The sequence below is a fragment of the Gekko japonicus genome, unplaced genomic scaffold, assembly GCF_001447785.1.
Source record: "Gekko japonicus isolate JY-2015 unplaced genomic scaffold, Gekko_japonicus_V1.1 scaffold2135, whole genome shotgun sequence".
Classification (NCBI taxonomy): domain Eukaryota; kingdom Metazoa; phylum Chordata; class Lepidosauria; order Squamata; family Gekkonidae; genus Gekko; species Gekko japonicus.
Window position 1 is genome coordinate 242,769 of NW_015174902.1, and position 18,878 is coordinate 261,646.

The 18,878-nt window shown below is 45.2% G+C and overlaps 1 protein-coding gene across 1 annotated transcript in view; it reads left to right on the top strand.

Annotated features, from left to right (window-relative positions):
* Positions 1-18,878, top strand: part of DTWD2 (DTW domain containing 2) — a 133,810-nt gene that overhangs the window by 64,455 nt on the left and 50,477 nt on the right. Inside the window, exon 3 of the mRNA XM_015424995.1 lies at positions 8,640-8,734. Within this exon, the coding sequence (XP_015280481.1) occupies positions 8,640-8,734 (95 nt within the window). The remainder of the gene's footprint in view (positions 1-8,639; positions 8,735-18,878) is intronic.

Consider the following 18,878-nt stretch of genomic DNA (forward strand, 5'->3'; position numbering starts at 1 on the left):
CAGGGGGCGTGGCATATGCTAATAGCCCAGTAGCTCATTAGCATGCCATATGCTAATGAGCTCCTGCAGCTCTTATTCTACGAAAAGACCCCTGATGGGGACCATTATCATCAATGAGCCCCATAGGCTATAATGGAGAATTGATCTGGGGCTCTGGCGGGCGGCTGTTTTTTGAGGTAGAAGCACCAAATTTGCAGTATAGCTCCTGGTACTGCTCCTCAAAAAAACCCCAAGTTTCAAAAAGATTGGACCAGCGGGTCCAGTTCTATGGGCTCCAGAATGAGGTGCCCCAATCCTCCATTGTTTCTTATGGAAGGGGGAAAATGCTGTGAGTGGAAGCTCAAATGCTCTAAGCAGCCCTCTGAAATGTTGTGCACCACCACCCCCTAGCACATCTTATAGGGAACTGCGGTCTGTATGATGTATATTACCTGTGTTATGCAGATCTGTTATCTGGGGCGGGGGTGTATCTAGTGTAAACTCCAACTGCTTTCTGCTGAAAGTCCTGTTCAGAGTAAGTAGGGCTTCTGCCAGAGTAGGTAGTGCTGCATTGGTGGGCATAATCCTTCCAATCTTCTTCGTGGTCTCTGTGCATCACACCCTTGGGAATACTCTGCGCCTGCGCTGACCTTCTCGGTACCGATAGCTAGCAAAAGGGATTTTCGCGCCTCTCCCAGGTCACGCGCCGGCTCCACTGCGCATGACCAAGGAGGGGCACGCAGATCCCGCCAGTTCTCTTCTGACCGCCGCGCTGGTAGGACGCCTTCTGCTTCGGTCTGTTAAGTATAAACTTTTGCTAAACCTGCGTTTAGTTACTTTCTTTTTCTTTATTTTTGTAGTTAGCATTTTTCTCCGGGTGTTGTTTTGTGTTTTTTCTCGTTTCCCCTCCGCTGGCCTATGGTCCCGCGGTGGGGTTGTTTCAAACGGTGCAAGACTTGCGGCCTTAAAATATCCCCCACCGACGGGCACTCACTTTGCCTCGTCTGTCTAGGGGAGTCGCACTGTGTGTCCAAGTGCGGACATTGCCGGAATTTTTCGAATCAGACGAGAAAAAACAGGGCAGCTCGTCTGCATTTGGCTTTGATGGAGAAGGCACTATCCCCTCAGTCCTCCTCTCCATTGGACACGTCCGGACACGCCTCAATGTCGACCCTGGCTGCGGACACTTGTCCTCCCGTTCCGGGAACATCGACGTCGACGGTCGCAATCGATGCTTCGGCACCGAAACGTTCGACGCCGATAAAAGACCACCCCGTACCTTCCAAGATCCGGAAGCAGGGCAAAGACTCACAGCAGTCGAAGAAACCTAAAACGGACAAGTCAAAAGTCCATAAGGTTTCAGCTAGTCAAGGCCGAGATCTCACGCAAGAACCTCACCACCCGATCGGTTCAGATCTCGACATCGACCTTACTCAGCAGACAGTTCAGTCGCAATCTGATATGTCGAGTCGTCAATCCTCTCATGCTTCTCCGGAACGTGGAGTCGATGATCGACACCGACCGGCATCCCCTCCCTTAACCTGGGATGAGAGACAATGGCACTACTTATATGGGAACCGATACCCATACCCCTGGGCATTCCCTCCACCGCCCCCACCAGACTGGGATCGTCAATCGGTGTCATCCCGCATTTCGCACTGTCGGGATCGATCCTCGATATCGAAACAGTCGATACCGACACTTCCACCGGGTCCGATTGCGCCCCCGGTCAACACACCGGCACCGTCACAACCGGAATTACCCGGGTCATCGGAACCATCCAATGTATCCTCCGATTCAGACGACTCCTCTGAACATGTAGAGGACGTAAATATACAGCTCACCCCACAAGATGTGGAAGCAGACTTGCCTATCTCTCCATCGGAGGATGTTAAGTCATATGGAGACTTTGTGCAACGTATGGCGTTAGACCTATCTATGACTCCCACTCTCGTTGCCAGTTTTGTGGATGACAATGTTTTTGACATCATGCATTCCAACACTTCGCCTTCTGTGGCTCTTCCAATGACAAAAGTCCTCTTACAAACTACCAAAGACTTTTGGACTCACCCAGCCTCCATTAATGTATCCAATAAACGTTTGGATCACATGTACAAAATCCAGGAATCAGGGGCTGAGTTTCTGTACACACATCCTAAACCCAATTCTCTGGTCGTCTCATCGTCCACGAAAGGGAAATCGAGTCACTCCACGCCTTCAGATAAGGAAGGGAAGAAATTAGATTCGGTTGGTAGAAAATTCTACACTGTCGGCGCAATGGGCGTTAAAACGGCTAATTATGCAGCCTGCATGGGCCGCTATCAGTTCAATTTATGGAAACGTTTGAATGATTTCCTTCCGCACGTGCCTAAAGAATGTCAGCCACAGATTAAAAGGATTCAGAATGAAGGGATGGTACTGGCTAGGCATCAAATTAGTGCTGCCAAACATTCCCTGGAATCAGCGAGCAAGACTCTGGCAACTTCCGTAGCACTACGCAGACATGCCTGGCTCCGCTCTTCTTCATTGCCATATGATACCAGATCATCGGTGGAAGACCTTCCCTTTGAAGGTTCTGGATTGTTTAGCTCCACCACTGATACGGTATTACAAGAAATGGACAAGAGTATCAAGACGTCCAAGAGTTTGGGAATATCTCCCCCACCTAAGTACTCTAAAACTAAGCAGTGGCCTAGACAACCTTGGCCTACTAGACAACCGTACAGTAAATCACCTACGGATCAATGGCAAAGACCTCCCTCTTCTCAGTCAAGGTCTTTCCCCCCTAAGAACAAAGGACAATCGTCTGGTGCCTATAAGTCGAAGTTTCCTAAAAATCCCAAGCAGGGGCTTTGACTTCAACCGTCTCGCTCATACTCGCCTCGCTCCTTTTCTTCACGCATGGCTGGACATTTCTACAGACAAATGGGTTCATTCTATAATAAGAGATGGCTATCTCATAGAGTTTTCTCAGGTCCCCAAATTTTCCCATTTCATTGGAACCCCGACGTCACCCGTCCTGCTTCAAGAAGTACAATCCCTGACACTGAAAAACGCCATAGAGACAGTCCCGATGGCGGATCGTTGCCAGGGGATTTATTCCAGATATTTCACGGTCCCCAAGAAGGACGGAGGACTTCGTCCAATTATGGATCTAAGATTTCTCAATCGATTCATCATTTACAAAAAGTTTCGTATGACCACTTTGCAAAGCATCTTACCACTCCTGTCTCCAGGGACCTGGATGGTCACTTTAGATCTCAAAGACGCTTATTTTCACGTCTCCATCCACCCTCGTCACAGAAAATTCCTCAGATTCACTGTCGGAGAGGACCATTATCAATTCAAAGCCCTCCCCTTCGGGCTTTCTACCGCCCCCAGGGTCTTTACGAAGGTAATGGTGGTGATCGTCGCCCACCTTCGTCTTCAGGGCATCCAGATTTTTCCATACATAGACGACTGGTTAATGGTGGCAGATTCGAAGGAATGTCTCCTTCAACACATCACCATTACTTTGTCGGTCCTCTCCTCCCTTGGAATTCTGGTGAATTTACAGAAATCCATGCTGCAACCTGCAACTCGCGTGCAGTTCATAGGAGCTGTCATAGACTCCCTAGCCACTCGGGCGTACCTTCCTCGCCAACGGGCAGATACCATTCGTCTGGAAATTCAACGTTTGTTCCAGTCCAACGTGACATCAGCGGTCCACATTCAGCGGATCTTGGGTCTCATGGCAGCCACCACTTCCGTGATCGAATATGCACGCCTTCGCATGCGCCCGTTGCAGCTGTGGTTTCTAAAGAAATTTCGCCCTTCCATCCATCCTCCGAGCCTTCAACTGGTAGTGCCTCCGCAGGTCCTCGTCTCCCTGCAGTGGTGGCTCGTGGACACCAATCTGTTGGCGGGTGCACCGTTCCAACCGATAGTTCCCGTAATGTCCATCACCACAGATGCCTCCCTGTGGGGTTGGGGTGCTCATACAGACGACACTTGTGTGGGTGCTCCATGGCAACCCCTTTGGAAGAGTCATCATATCAACTATCTGGAACTGCTGGCCGTAAAGTTTGCCCTAAGATCCCTACTCAGACAGGTTGTAGGGAAGGATGTGTTGATTTTTACGGACAACACAACTGCGATGGCTTATATCAATCGCCAGGGCGGGACCGTGTCCAGGTCCCTTTGCAGGCTAGCTATGGACATATGGGAAGAGTGCCTTCATTGGAACATCACTCTCCAAGCTGCCCATCTGCCAGGAACTTTGAACCAACAAGCGGATTTCCTGAGCAGAGGGGGAGCATCGGACCACGAATGGGAGTTGAACTCAAAGTATCTCCTTCCTCTTTTTCAACATCTGGGACATCCCCACATCGATGTTTTTGCAACTCGATTGAACAAGAAGTGTCCCAGGTTTTGCTCCAGAGCGGGGTTGGACCCTCTGTCAATGGGGGACGGTCTGTTGATGTCGTGGGCTCACGACTTTCTATACCTATTTCCTCCGATTCCGCTGCTCCACAGGGTGCTTGTGAAAATACAACAGGACAAGCCCCATTGTCTCCTGGTAGCCCCCTGGTGGCCTCGGCAGGTGTGGTTTCCGACACTGCTGCGGTTAGCCAAGGGATCCTTCGTACACTTCCCGCAGGAGTTGGATCTCCTCCAAGCTCAGGAAGGCCAGGTCCTTCACTACGATCCTCTGAGTCTCAAGTTGACTCTATGGGAAATACGCTTTCAGTGATGGATGACCGTATCAATGAGGTCCTGTTGAATTGTCGTAAACTGTCTACTAGGACGTCTTACGCAAAGAAGTGGGATTTATTCCTACAGTACTTGAGTTCTTCCAATTTACCTCCTCCGCCAGTGGATTTGAGGTCTATTTTTGCGTTTATTTTGTCCAGAATGGACTTGGGACTCAGTTTTTCTTCAGTTAAGGTGTATTTAGCTGCGGTGTCAGCTTTTCATCCATCTATTGATGGGTTTTCAGTTTTCTCGCATCCTCAGACGAAACAGTTTTGTAAAGGTCTTATTCGCCTGTACCCTCCCCGTCGTTCTCCGACTCCGGCCTGGGATTTGGCTTTAGTTTTGCGGTTTTTGATGGGAAAACCCTTCGAACCACTGGCCACTTGCTCTCTAAAGTTGTTATCGCTCAAGACTGCGTTTCTGGTGGCCATTACTTCTGCTCGTCGAGTCAGTGAGTTGTCTGCTTTAAGGTGTGATCCACCATACTTGATTTTTTCCCCTCATGGGGTGTCGTTGTCTTTGGACATCTCCTTCTTACCGAAAGTCGTTTCGGAGTTTCATCTACGTTCAGATATAGTTTTGCCGTCATTTTTCCCGTCTCCTGCCAATGAAGAGGAACGGAAATTGCACTCTCTGGATGTTAAGAGGGCGTTGCTGTTCTATTTGGGCAGGACCAAGTCTTTTCGTCAGTCTCCAGCCTTGTTTGTTGCTCACAGTATGCCCTCCCTAGGGAAGAAGATCTCTTCCCAGACGCTGTCCAGGTGGATTGTGGAAGTAATCAAGCTATGTTACGCTTTGGCTAAGAGACCTCTTCCAGGTCAACTTCGCGCCCACTCTACAAGGGCGGTGGCGGCTTCCACAGCTTTCCTGAGAGGGATGCCATTGGAGGACATCTGCAACGCTGCGACTTGGGCTACTCCGCTCACCTTCGTGAAGCATTATGCCCTTGATGTCCGGTCTACTCGTCGTGTGGCGTTGGGTCGGTCTATCTTGCAGACGGCGCAGGTGTAGGGCCTCGGCCCCTCCTCCAGGTAAGAGTTATTGCTTGCTATTCTCCCAAGGGTGTGATGCACAGAGACCACGAAGAAGATAGACAGGTTGCTTACCTGTAACTGGTGATCTTCGAGTGGTCATCTGTGCATTCACACCACCCGCCCTCCTTCCCCTCTGCTCTCGGCCCTTCATCTTGTTTCTTTGAAGGCTGTTGGGCGGCGGTCAGAAGGAACTGGCGGGATCTGCGTGCCCCTCCTTGGTCATGCGCAGTGGAGCCGGCGCGTGACCTGGGAGAGGCGCGAAAATCCCTTTTGCTAGCTATCGGTACCGAGAAGGTCAGCGCAGGCGCAGAGTATTCCCAAGGGTGTGAATGCACAGATGACCACTCGAAGATCACCAGTTACAGGTAAGCAACCTGTCTTTTTCAGCAAACCTCATCTGTATTTATAATGCGGTCACATGATACATCTGCCAGATCCAAGCCTGTTGTAATAGAGATCTGTGTTTTGTACATACCTTACAGAATTGATAGTTTAGGCTTCTCATTTATTACTTGCTGGGAAAAAAAACTCCTATAAGTATTATTTTCTAACCATGCTTTGGTGATGTATTCATTTTAATGATGTTGCTCTTCCCAAGAATGTCAAGGGCAACTAGAATAAGATTCAGTTTTGTAGGTGTTCAGGACTACTTAAAAATGAGATGATAGCATTTTTTTGTTTCTGAAGTATTTCAGGATAATTATGGCACTGTTTTCTGTAAAATCCAGTGATGCAATTTTGAATTGAGATAAACTTATGGTGATAGTGTTATTTTTATTTTTATTTTTACTTGAGAAATTGTCATGCTGATTTTCCAAGATGTGTTCAAGGCAGCTCGCACCACATACAATACAATAAAACCTAAAACAATAAAAATACACAAAACAACAGTGCAGGAAACGCACAAAAAAGCAGCAGCATTGTTAAAATAATTGGAAATAGTGACTGACTGCTATTTATTTATTTATTTATTTATTTATTTTTCCAATTTATACCTCGCCCTCCCCACCAAGGCAGGCTCAGGGCGACTTGCATAGATTAACAATCATAATACTATAAAACATCTAAAACAGTTCACTAAAACCATATTATAATAACATTAAAGTGCTAGCAGTATTGTTTTGGTGTCATAAAGATGGCATTATCAGTTCCAAAAATTATCTAAATATTCAGCTTGCTGATCTTTCTCGGATATAATCGGCGAGCACAGGCTGTCAGGCACCAGGCTTTATAAGTTTCTGTTGTTGTTAATAATGGTGACGATAGTGGTGGTGGTGGTGGCTCCTAATTGAAGGCCTGGTGGAAGAGCTCCGTCTTGCAGGCCCTGTGGAACTGTAAAGGGTCCCTCAGGGCTCTGATCTCTTCCGGGAGCTCATTCCACCAGTTTGGAGCCACCACCGAGAAAGCCCTGGCCCTGGTTGCAGCCAGCCTGTCATCCTTGAGACCTGGGAGGGCAAATCGGTTTTGTGACCCTGACCGTAGTGCTCTCTGGGGTATATATGAAAGGCGGTCAGGTATGTTGGACCCTGGCCATAATAATCAGCATTCCCAATGACAAGCTAATTTCTCTCCAGGGAAACATATCACTTGCATGCCAACCTAAATTAGCAAAACACACATCACACCATGGAGGCCACATCAGTATACCTGGCCAGCTCTGAACCAAGCAGTACCCTCAAGCTGTGGATTTGGTCCTTTAGGGAGAGTACTATCCCAGCTAGTACAGGCAATGAACCACCATCCAGATCTGAAAAACCGTTTTGTCTGGATTCAAGTTTAGTTTATGAATTTTACCTATCTGACTACATCATCCTAACAACATTTCAGCGCTTCCATTGCCACATCTGATTTAGTTGAAAAGGAAAAGTAATGCCTGCTGCCCTTACCCTCTGGATGACCTGCAGTCACCTGTAGATAAAAAGTATGGAGAATGAAATTGAGTCTTGTGGGCTTCATACAGCAACAGCAGAAGTGTATTTCTCCTAGCATCACTTTCTCAAAACTGCCATCATTATCATATTTCCCAAAGGGTAGCCATGTAAATCTGTGGTAGTTAAATTACACAGGAGTTTAGTGGCATCTTAAAGACTAATAATGCTGAAATATATTTTGATAATCTTCATGGTGCCGCTGAAGCCTTGTGAATTTGTCCTCATGAACAAGGCCACCAAAGAACCAGGGCTCCCACTCCTAGCTCCACAAAGATTCAGAATGATACTGTTATCAGTACTGTTGAAAACTGTCAAAAATCCAAGAAAATCAACAGGTGGCAGTTTGGTATAATGGTTATGTGTGTGGACTCTAATCTGAGAGAACCGGGTTTGATTCCCCACTCTTCCACTTGCAGCTGCTGGATGACCTTGGGCAAGCTACAGTTCTGACAAGAGCTGTCCTTGAAAGGGTAGTTCTTGAAAGAGCTCTCTCACCCCACCTACCTCACAGGATGTCTGTTGTGGGGAAGGGAAAGGAGTTTGTAAGGCAGTCTGAGACGCCGAGTGAAGGGCGGGGTATAAATCCAATTTCTTCTTCTTCTTCTTTCTCAAAATAAGTCGATAGTCTTAATTTACAATACTGTCTAAGCAGGTCTACTGAATGGGGCTTATTCAAGACTAGCAGTTTCCAGGAAGAAATGTCAGGTCTACTGAATGGGGCTTATTCAAGACTAGCAGTTTCCAGGAAGAAATGTCAAGACCAGATAGAGTATCAAGGAAAAACAGCATGGGTTGCTTTTCTTTGGGATAGTTAATCCTGACATCTGCTTCTGGATTTATGTATGGGTTTGCTTGCAAATGTTTGCAGTGCTTATTTTTTCTAAGAGCAAAATTAAAAACCAAATTTTCTTTGTGACTTCTTAAATAGATGTTTTGTTTTTCCATTCTATATTAACTGAAGGAAAGTAGAGTACTACGGACGGTGCCTCTGCTGGCTGCTTGCCTGCCTGAAGAAAAATGTAGAGTTTTGATAGGCCGTCGCTTCAATGAAGACAAGTAAGGAATATTAATAATCTTCCATTTCTTTTATGGCAGCTGAAGAAAAATGGAGCCTGAGTATGATTGGTCTGTGATTTTACTGGTCCAGTGTTTTTACGATGAACATAATCTTAGCGGAGGAGAAATGCATTAGAATTGTCATAGCATCTGGGCTGTATTCTGAGCCTGTTAATTGAGGTCAGCTTGTCCAGAAGATCAGGGCTGGGCACAGGTATGGAAAAAAGTGGTGAAGTCATCACTCCAAGTGTGGGAGAAAGTGGTGAAGCCATCCCCTTGGCAGCCACTCTGGCACTGATTGTCTGGGCATCAGGGGAAGGGTGTTGAGGGGCTGATGCTTCCATGGTTTGTGTACCTGTCACTGTAGCTGTGGCACACAAATCACACCCTGTCATAATCTTGGTGACTTGGGTGGAAAGACTAGCTGCGTTCTTGAGAATCTTTCAAAACAGCCTGTATTGAGGAGTCTTCTTTAGTTGTGTCATAAAAGCAATATGTGGGGATAAGCACGTGGATACTTGTAACTGTTCTCCTCAAGAGGTGACGTTTGAAATAGACACTTAAAATTGTTGGAAATGTAAGAAAAAAGAAGGCTCTTTTTATCATATGTGGTGGACATGTGACAAAGCTGTAGCTTTTTGGACAGAAATTCATAATGAAATGCAGAAAATCCTGAAATGTACTTTTAAAAAGGAGCCGGAAGTATTACTTCTAGGGCTCAAGATGGAGGAAGTAAACGTAACAAAAAGGACATTGTTATGGTATTTGATAACTACTGCAAGAATGACATATGCACAATCTTGGAAACAAGACAGAGTACCAGAGAAATGGGAATGGATACAGAAAATGCTTTTTATGGCTGAAATGGATAACTTGACAAAGAAACTTAATAATAAAGAAGATGAAGACTTTTTAGAAGAATGGAAAGACTTTAAAGAGTATATGGAGAATAACTGGGATGTAAAAAATAGTTTACTTTGCTTTGATAATTATTAAGAGCAGAAATGTAAAAAGAAAATAAGGAAACTGCGGAACATAGTGTTACCTGAAAATTTAAGAATGAAATTGAAATCGGATAGTGGAATGGTAGAAGGAGAAAGGGGGGAGGAGCATTACGGGAAGCCACAAGAAGGGGGGGTAGGAGAAAAGGGGAAAGGATATATGATGAAAGAAATTGTGTAATGTTGAATATGTTGATATATCCAAAAATAAAATTTTGATTAAAAAAAGAAAAGAAATAGACACTTAAAAGAAAGAGAAAGAAGCCCTGATAAAAGGCCTCTGAATGTGTTTTCCAGCAGCACAGGATCTTTAATGATACACAGTTCCTAATCCCAAAAACACCTAAAAAGCTCTCAACAATCTGAATCTCACTGCTGTTTCTTTCTCAGTATCTCCCAAAATCTACCTTCTATTTTCCCTGTTCTGTGTATTTCTTGCCGAATTCCTGTAACCAATGTTTGTTGAATTTCCCTACCGCTTCTTCTCAACATGGCTTTATCTCACATTTTTGTGTTCTCATCTGCTATAAGACTTTGTGCAGGCTTCCCATCATTCCTGCATCACCTAGAAGCTTCAGGTCTTTATGGGCTTTTCAACATCTCCCTTCTCTGGTGGTCCAGGAGTGGGGAAGTCCTTCAGACTCCTTACTCCTAGGTAAGCTCCTCCCTCTCCAAAGGCAGGGCTGGTAGACTCTTTAGATATGGAAGGGGGAGGGGCTTGTCCCCAGGAACCCAGTTTTCTCCGGCCCTGCCTTCTGAGCAGCATGTGGTAGACTGTGCTCCTTGAGAGCACATTAGTTTGCAGGAAAGAAGAAAAGTAGAAGATTGCAATAAAACATTAGGAGAAGGGCAGGAACAGGTAGCTTACTAGCTTCCCTGTTGCCTCTTCCCCCACTTTCTCCTTGTTGCTCTTCAAGCCACAGAAAAAGAGCGGCTTGACTAGAAGGCGCCGAAGGACCTGGGCAACCTCCAGAGAACCACTGCGCCACTGAGACCCCCGCTGCGCGGCCAGTCCAGGTTTGGGGGACTGGCACGACTCGTCTCTGCTCTCTTCCCTCAGGGAGCTTTGGAGACAAGCAGAGGGGTCTTCAAAGTCGGCGCGGCGACCACGGAGAAGGCGAGCCGTAGCCGACTGACTGCAGTCGGCTCCCTATCTGCAGGACAACGTGTGAGACTGAGTAGAGTTCCAGGCCATGGTGCGTTAAGCGTGGAAGGCCCCGGGGGGTCTTTAATGCAGCCAATTTGATCTCCTTCCCCTGGTTTCTTTGGGGTGAGAGAAAGAGAACGGGCTCCTGTGGCTGGGTTGCCTACTGCACGTGCGGGGTTAGGGAAGAGAAAAATGAATTTTTTACCTATTCCCCCCCCCTCCCCTGGCTCTCAGGCTATTGTATTAAGGGGGGTGGGACTGTTACTGGATGTGAATGGAGAGGATTCCCCCTGGAGGCTAAATTTGGTGTTTGGGTCAGGCAGGGGGGAAAACCTTGCCTATGCACAAACTGGAGGCAGGCCTTAGTCCCTTCCAAGATTATAAAAAGGGAAGGCAGCCTAGGCAATAGGTTAATTATGGTGGGAAATGGCCATTTTGAGTACTGTCTTATTGCTTTCACTTCCATGTAGTAAAATGGCCGCCAAGTCTCTACCGTTCAGGAGATGGACTCAGAAACAGGCACCTTCGACCTGGCTGAATCTCCTAAATTCCCTCTTACCCAGGCACCAGACCTCTCTAGGGGGGAAGAGAGTCAAAGTAATCTCCTTTCTTGGTTAAAGACAGAAATGAGAAAAGAGTTTACGGCCATGTGCCAAGAGTCTCAAAGTCATTCCCATCTACATTGCAAAAGACACAATGCTAGTGCGAGAGATTCTGAGGTTCCTGAGAAGAAAAGAAAGAAGACATCAGAATTTCAAAGAGAGTACAGTCCTTTGTTAGAGGAAGATGAGTCTGATTCATCTTCTGTTACCTCTGAGTCACTCAAAGAGGAAGATCAAACTGGTTTTATCCCGGGTCGGCAGCTACCAGAAAATGTCAGGAGGACTTTTAATATCATTCTGTATGGCCGGAAAAGAAAGATCAATTCGGTGATATTGGCGTTAGATTTCACCAAAGCCTTTGATTCAGTGGAAATACCATTTATGAATGTGACCTTGATAAAAATGGGTTTTCGAGGCAATTTTTTGAAGGCCATGGAGGCATTATATGCGAAGCCTACCTCAAGGGTGCGGGTGAATGGCTGTTTCTCCTACCCTTTCTATCCCACAAGAGGAACGCGACAAGGTTGTCCGTTGTCTCCCCTACGTTTTGCATTGGTGATAGAGCCACTGGCGGAACAATTACGGAGATGCTATTGCATAAACTTTTCGGGGATCAACATGGGAGGACATGAGCATAAGGTCAACCTGTACGCGGATGACCTAACCCTTCACATTTCCAATCCGACTCATTCGTTGCCTCATATAGAACACATCTTGTCCTCGTTTGGGAAAGCATCTGGTCTGCGAATCAATCCAACAAAATCTGAACTATACCCGATATGGGTGCCTGATGAGCTGAAGAGGCAAATAATGGAACTCTCTCCTTACAAGTGGATTATAGAGTCATGGCGACATTTAGGAGTCAAATTCTCGATAGAGCTCAAAGATCTAATGCACCATAATTATGACAAGCTTTATGATTCCATTAAGGTGCAAGTTAAGGACTGGGATGCTCTTAATTTCTCGTTGCCTGACAGGCTCCATCTGATAAAGAGCTTTATTCTGCCCAAGTTTTTGTTCCTCTTCCGAACACTTCTGATATTTATTCTGAATAAGGCACTTCAGCAGTGGCAAAAGTTTCTGCAATCTTTCCTATGGGAAGGGGAAAAAAAATCTCAGATTAATGCAAACATATTGACGAAGCCAGCCCATCTGGGAGGATTGGACTTTCCTCTACTTCGGATCTACTATCAAGCTGCCATCTTCACGGCGGTGGTACAAGCACCTTATGGTGTCGCATGGAGCAGTGCTATGCCGCCCCTTATAACCTGCAGGAAGTTTGTTGGATGTTACTAGCTCATCGACCGAAAACCTGTCGGGAGAATCCTTGGTTGTCTTTAATGTTGAAGGTATGGGATCACAGAAAGAAACAGCAGATACAAGACATCTCGCCACTCTACTTTCATAAATCAGCCGTGGTTTCCGGCGGCACGTGGGCCAGAAGACTTTGGTGAATAAAAACGAGCAGGTTTTTCTCGTTTGTCTGATCTGGTGTCACGTGGAAAAATCCGAGACAAAGTGTCCTTTGAGGAACAAGCTGCGGTGTGCTTCTCTTGACATAGTTATTTACAGCTTAAAAACTTAACCAAACTTTTGGCATCTAAACGCACTTTTGAGAGACCCTACTCAGGTTTGGAAGTCATTCTGCGTACATTTACAGACTCGTCTAAAGGATTAATGGCGGCTTTATGTAAGGTGCTACTTGAAATGGAGAACCGAACGATGCTGAAGCATCAATTCAGGTGGCAAGAGGACTTACAGGTGGAGATCTCTGAACAAATGTGGACTGACATCTGGAACTCATCTGCTAATCGTTCAAGGAATTTTAATGTCCGCTTGCAGTCTTTTAAATTGATTACCCGATGGTATTTTACACCAGAAAAATTGCACAAGATAAACCCGGCATTAAGCTCACAATGTTGGAAAAAATGTGGACTCACAGGCTCGTATTTTCACTGTTGGTGGGAATGTGCTGTCATTCATTCATTTTGGGAAGAGGTTCTAAGGAAAATAAGTGATATTACATCATTAAACTTACCTGTTTGTCCAAAATTAGTGCTTTTTGATATGATGGAGGAAGTAATTTTAAATTCTATCCTTGGTCAAGTTCGTAGGACACAACACTTTAGCTCAATCACCATCTGAGAAATTGTATTTAATCGAGCCATTATCGCATTCAGCATACATAATGAAGGATGACGATTTTGGTTTATTGTTACACAGACTGGTTTGGGGTTGGCTATGTTTTCTAAGCTTTTCCTTGGTTATTTACTTGCTGTATTGGTTGGCTCTTTTGATGTGTTTGAATATGTTGTTATGCTGTTTTACTCTTCTTAATTAAAAAAAAGAGAAAGGCGAACTATCAGAGGAGGAGGAGGAAGAAGTTCCTGCAGTCCAATCAAGGCTATCCCCCCAGGAACTATATAATAGGTTACTTCCAAAGGTGATTAGAACACTGGAACTGGCTTATACCCCTAAAGAAAAGGAGGAAGATGACACTGTTTTCCCTGCAGGCTCAGAAAGGACCATGCCCAAACCTAGTGCTAAATCAGTTGGCGTCCCTCTACCGGCAGCCTTTTATAAGGTCATGAAGGCAGAGTGGGAACATCCAGCCAAACCAAAAGCTATTAACACAGCTTTTGAAAAATTTTATTCTCTGATCCCTGAAGTGGCAAAAAAGCTGAAACTACCTATAGTAGATGACCCAATTAATAGTCTTGCATCTACTTCAGTTCTCCCTATGGGAGCAGATGGACTTCCAAAGGAGAGCAGTGATAAGCGCATAGAGACTTTGAGGCATCAGCTAATGCTTTGAGAGCTTCTGTTACAGGTTCCTTATTTGCAAGGGCAGCATATACATGGTTCTCTGACCTGGATAAAGCCAACAGTGGCATACCCTAGGAAGAAGAAGAGAAGAGATTGGATTTATACCCCGCCCTTCACTTGGAGTCTCAGAGCGGCTTACAAATTCCTCCCCCTTCCCCTCCCCACAACAGACACCCTGTGAGGTGGGTGGGGCTGAGAGAACTCTGACACAAACTGCTCTTTTTCAAGGACAGCTGTGTCAGAGCTTGTGACTGACCCAAGGTCACATCAGCAGGTGCAAGTGGAGGAGTGGGGATTCAAACCCGGTTCTCCCAGATTAGAGTCCACACACTTAACCACTACACCAAACTGGCTCTCTAAAGACTAAAAACTAAAAGACGAGTTAAAGAAGGTCGCTCTTGCCACATCCTTCACTGCAGATGCTATACCAGATGCAGTACAGCAGTTGGCCCAGAGCATGGCATGCAGCATTACAGCACGGTGGAACACCTGACTCAGGAGCGGGGATGTGGATCCTTCAGCACGCACAAAGGTGGCAGCGGTTCCCTTCAAGGGTACTAACTTGTTTGGAGAAGACTTGGATAAACACCTTATCAAAAATAAGGATAAGAAAAAGGTGCTCCCATCAAAAAAGAAGGAGGGGAAAGCACGAAGATATCAGCAGTCCTTTCAAGGAAAAGAGCACAAAGCTGGCAGTAGTAGACCATACAAAGGTAAATGGCAACCCCAGTACAAAGATGGAAAATACTCCAACTTTCCCACAAAACAATCCTTTAGTGGGTAGAACACAAAGAAAGGGCCCCAGGCATGACTATGCTGGGATGGAACCACGAACGGAAGTTGGGGGCTGTCTTTAGTATTTTGCACATGTTTGGCAGGAGACAGTGTTGGACAGATGGGTGTAGGATACCATCACAGGGGGATATTCTGTGAAGTTCCGGTCCCCACTTGCACCACGTTTTTTGGAACTCCCCAGGAACAGATTCAGCGTTAAACACATGCAATTGGAAGGAGCTATCACACAACTAATCGAGATCGGGACGATAGAACCAGTCCCAAACCTAGAGAGATCGCAAGGGGTCTACTCAATCTTTTTCACTGTTCCAAAGAAGATGGGGACGTAAGAGCAATTCTAGACCTCAAGTGGCTCAACAAGAGAGTGGTGACAAGAAAGTTCAAGATGAAGACTGTGAAATCTATACTGGCATCCATACAGAAAGGGGACTTTCTGACATCAATAGACTTGTCAGAGGCGTACCTAGACATATCTATTCGGGAGGCCCACCGAAGGTATCTTCGGTTCGCCTACAACAACAAGCATTTTCAGTACCGGGCACTTCCTTTTGGGTTGAAGTTGTCACCGAGGGTCTTCACCAAGGTCTTAGTAGCCCTGATTGCCTTACCGAGAACCAAGGGGATGTCGCTATACCTCTATCTCAACAACATTCTTGTCAAGGCAGACTCTTACAAGAAGGCGGTCCAGTCTTTGGAAACCACAATGACGGTACTCAGAGAACACAGGTTCATAATCAACATAGAGAAGAGTTCTCTCACTCCAACTCAATCCTTACTCCATCTCGGAGTCCCCAGTCTTTTGGGACGGGTGTTCGGTTTTGTTATTGACTGTTTAGCTCCCCGTTGGGAGTGGAATGTTGTCAGTTCCTTTACAGTGAAGGGATTGGAGGCTTGGAGAATGACTGGGTTCCAGGGGACAAGCCCCTCCCCCTTCCGTGTCTAAAGAGTTTACCAGCCCTGCCTTCAGAGTCTGAAGGATTGCCCCACTCTGGACCACCGAGAAGGAAGCTTCAAGGTAAGTGGAGACAAATCTTCCATTCACGATCAGTTGAATCCTCTGTGCAGAGCCCTTGTCACTTCTATTTCCTGTGTTAAAGGGTAAATAGAGGTCATAATACTAGTATCCCATGCACTTACCCATTCAGTTTAAGGCTTCTCATACCTTTTTATGCTTCTCTCTGGAAGCTAGATAGTTTAGTGGCTACCCTTACAAGAGCCACTTGATTTGTGTTTATATGGCCCTGTTACCAAAGACATCTTAGAGTCATCTGGCCTTTGCACTACCAAAGATGGGTTGAGAAGGTTATACTACTTCCATGTAGCAGTGTCCCAAATATCACAACCCAGATTGTTGTACTACTCTGAATGCTTAAAGGTTGCACTATAACTTTGTGTGTTCATGTATACACAAGACATATTAATGTAATGCCATAGTAAAAAGAGAAGGTATTTTTAGAAGGACAAAGAAATTAAATAAAACCTGGCTAAGCCCTAAGGGGTACCAAAGCAGCATAAAATACACCTAGGCATCATATTCTAGCATTTATAATGTGTCTGCTATTGCTTAGTATGATCTCTGTGTAGAAATATGTTTAAATAAATGTTATTAAATATAGAACACACATAAAAGCTAATAGTTTATCTGTTTATTGTGATGCTTAAGTTAAAGTACAGTATAAATAAATAAAGCCATATTCTGCAATGTATAATGCTTTATTTAATAAGCATTATGTATTTTTCACCAAGTGCTTATTATATTTTTCATCATCTAAATACTAATGGGAAAGAGAAAGTTCCTTGTTCTGGGACTTATTGTCTTTTAATAATTACAATAATTTGCAAGCAGTTATTTAATCATAAATAATATTTCAGTTGAACATTAGAAAACACTAAAAGCTTGAACAGCAAGCACATTAAACTAATGTCTATTTTTGTCAACCATAAATGGCTGTGATTGGCATTTTTATAGTGGTTTTATACTTACTTGAGCAATCTTTGTTCTAACCTTGTGAAATCTATGCCTATCAGTGTTGTGAGGCTTTTAAAAATGAAGTAAACTAATTCAGGCTAATTTTTGCCTCTGGTTTTAGAGCTTTTTTGCTTTTCCCATCTTTGGTTTTAGTAATAGTCTTTCCCACCAAATATATTAATGAACTTAATGTTTTAATAGATTATAAGTTATAATAAAATGGTTATTTGTGCAAATGATGATAGAAGCACAATCCTCATAGTATGGTATTATGTAACCATACGCTGGAAAATACAGTTGTTAAAATTTCATACAAAAAAGTATAAGGAATTGTCTATAAACTTCCAGCATTGTTACATGCCAGTAGTCAACATAAATTCAAAATGCATTAGAAGGTTTGGAGAACTCATTACTACTTCTAGTGTTTATTTGTTTCATTTATGCCATACCTTTCCCTCCAATGAGGACCCAATGTGGCTTGCATCATTCTCCTTTCCTCTAGTTTATCCTCACAACCAATGCTCCCTCTAAGCTGTGGAGACTTGTGAGCAAAAATTCTACTTTGTGAGCTACAGGCATTATTTATTTTATTTTATTACATTTATACCCCACCCTCCCCGCGAACGGGCTCAGGGCGGCTAACATAAGGCACCATGTGCATTCTGTGTACAAACTACAGATACAAATATAAATACAAGGTTAAAACAATTTAAAATCAATACTACAGATGCATAAATAAACTCTCAAATAGCCTCCTACGCACAGTGGGAGAGGTTGGGGTGGTAAAGATGTTACCCCTCCTACCCCGTGGTCTCTCTCGATGGAAAAAAAGCGGTGGTGGTAGTGGCTGTGGCGGCTTCTACTCATAAGCCTGGCGGAAGAGCTCCGTCTTGCAGGCCCTGCGGAACTGCATTAAAGTTGTGAGGAAGTGATTTGGCTACTGCATAAATTAGTTTGCTCTGGAGCCATCCTTTCTGAGCGAAGACAAAAATGTGTGAGCTGGAGGCTAAAAAACTGTGAGCTAGCTCCCACGAACTCAGCTTAGAGGGAACACTTCTCACAATAAGCCTGTGAAGTAGGTTAGCCTGTGATTATGTGACTGGCCCAAGGTCACCCAGCAAGCTTCCATGGCACAGTAGGGATTCATATCTGGGTCTCTCAGATAGTAGTACAACACTAACCACTACACAACACCAGGGGTCATTTCCTACAGGAGCACACAGGAGCAGAGCTCCGGCAGTAAAGAGCCCAGGGGGTGGGCACATGCAACAAGCCCCACCCCCTGCTCCCAGCAGCCCTCAGTCAGAGCAAGAAGCAACCAGGTAAGTTGCAGAGGCCCCCCCCCTCCGGTCCAAAACAGTCCAGTGGCACCTTTAAGACCAAGTTTTATTCAGGTACAAGCTCTCCCTCCTCTGTGAGGACAGATCTGCACCCCCCCCCCAATAGCTAGCAATCCAAAATAGTCCAGTGGTGCCTTCTGACACACTTCTGGTGATGTCAGGGGGTGTGGCATAGAGTTATGCTAATGAGCTCTTGCACCTCTTTTTCTACGAAATGACCCCTGCACAACACTGTTTATAAGAAGTATATATAACTTTCCTTCTCTTATTGGTTACAAACATTGTTTGTGTTGTGACATTTCCACATTGTTCGCTGAGGCAGGCAAGCCAAGAGAGGGCCGGGAGGGGGGGCTCCAGAAGCAGGCTGGCTGGAGAAGCAAAAAGGGGGGGGAGGGACATTTCAAAAACCTCCCCTTCCCTTCCCCAGCCGGCTTGCTGGGGGGGGGGAAGTGAAGAGTCAAGGG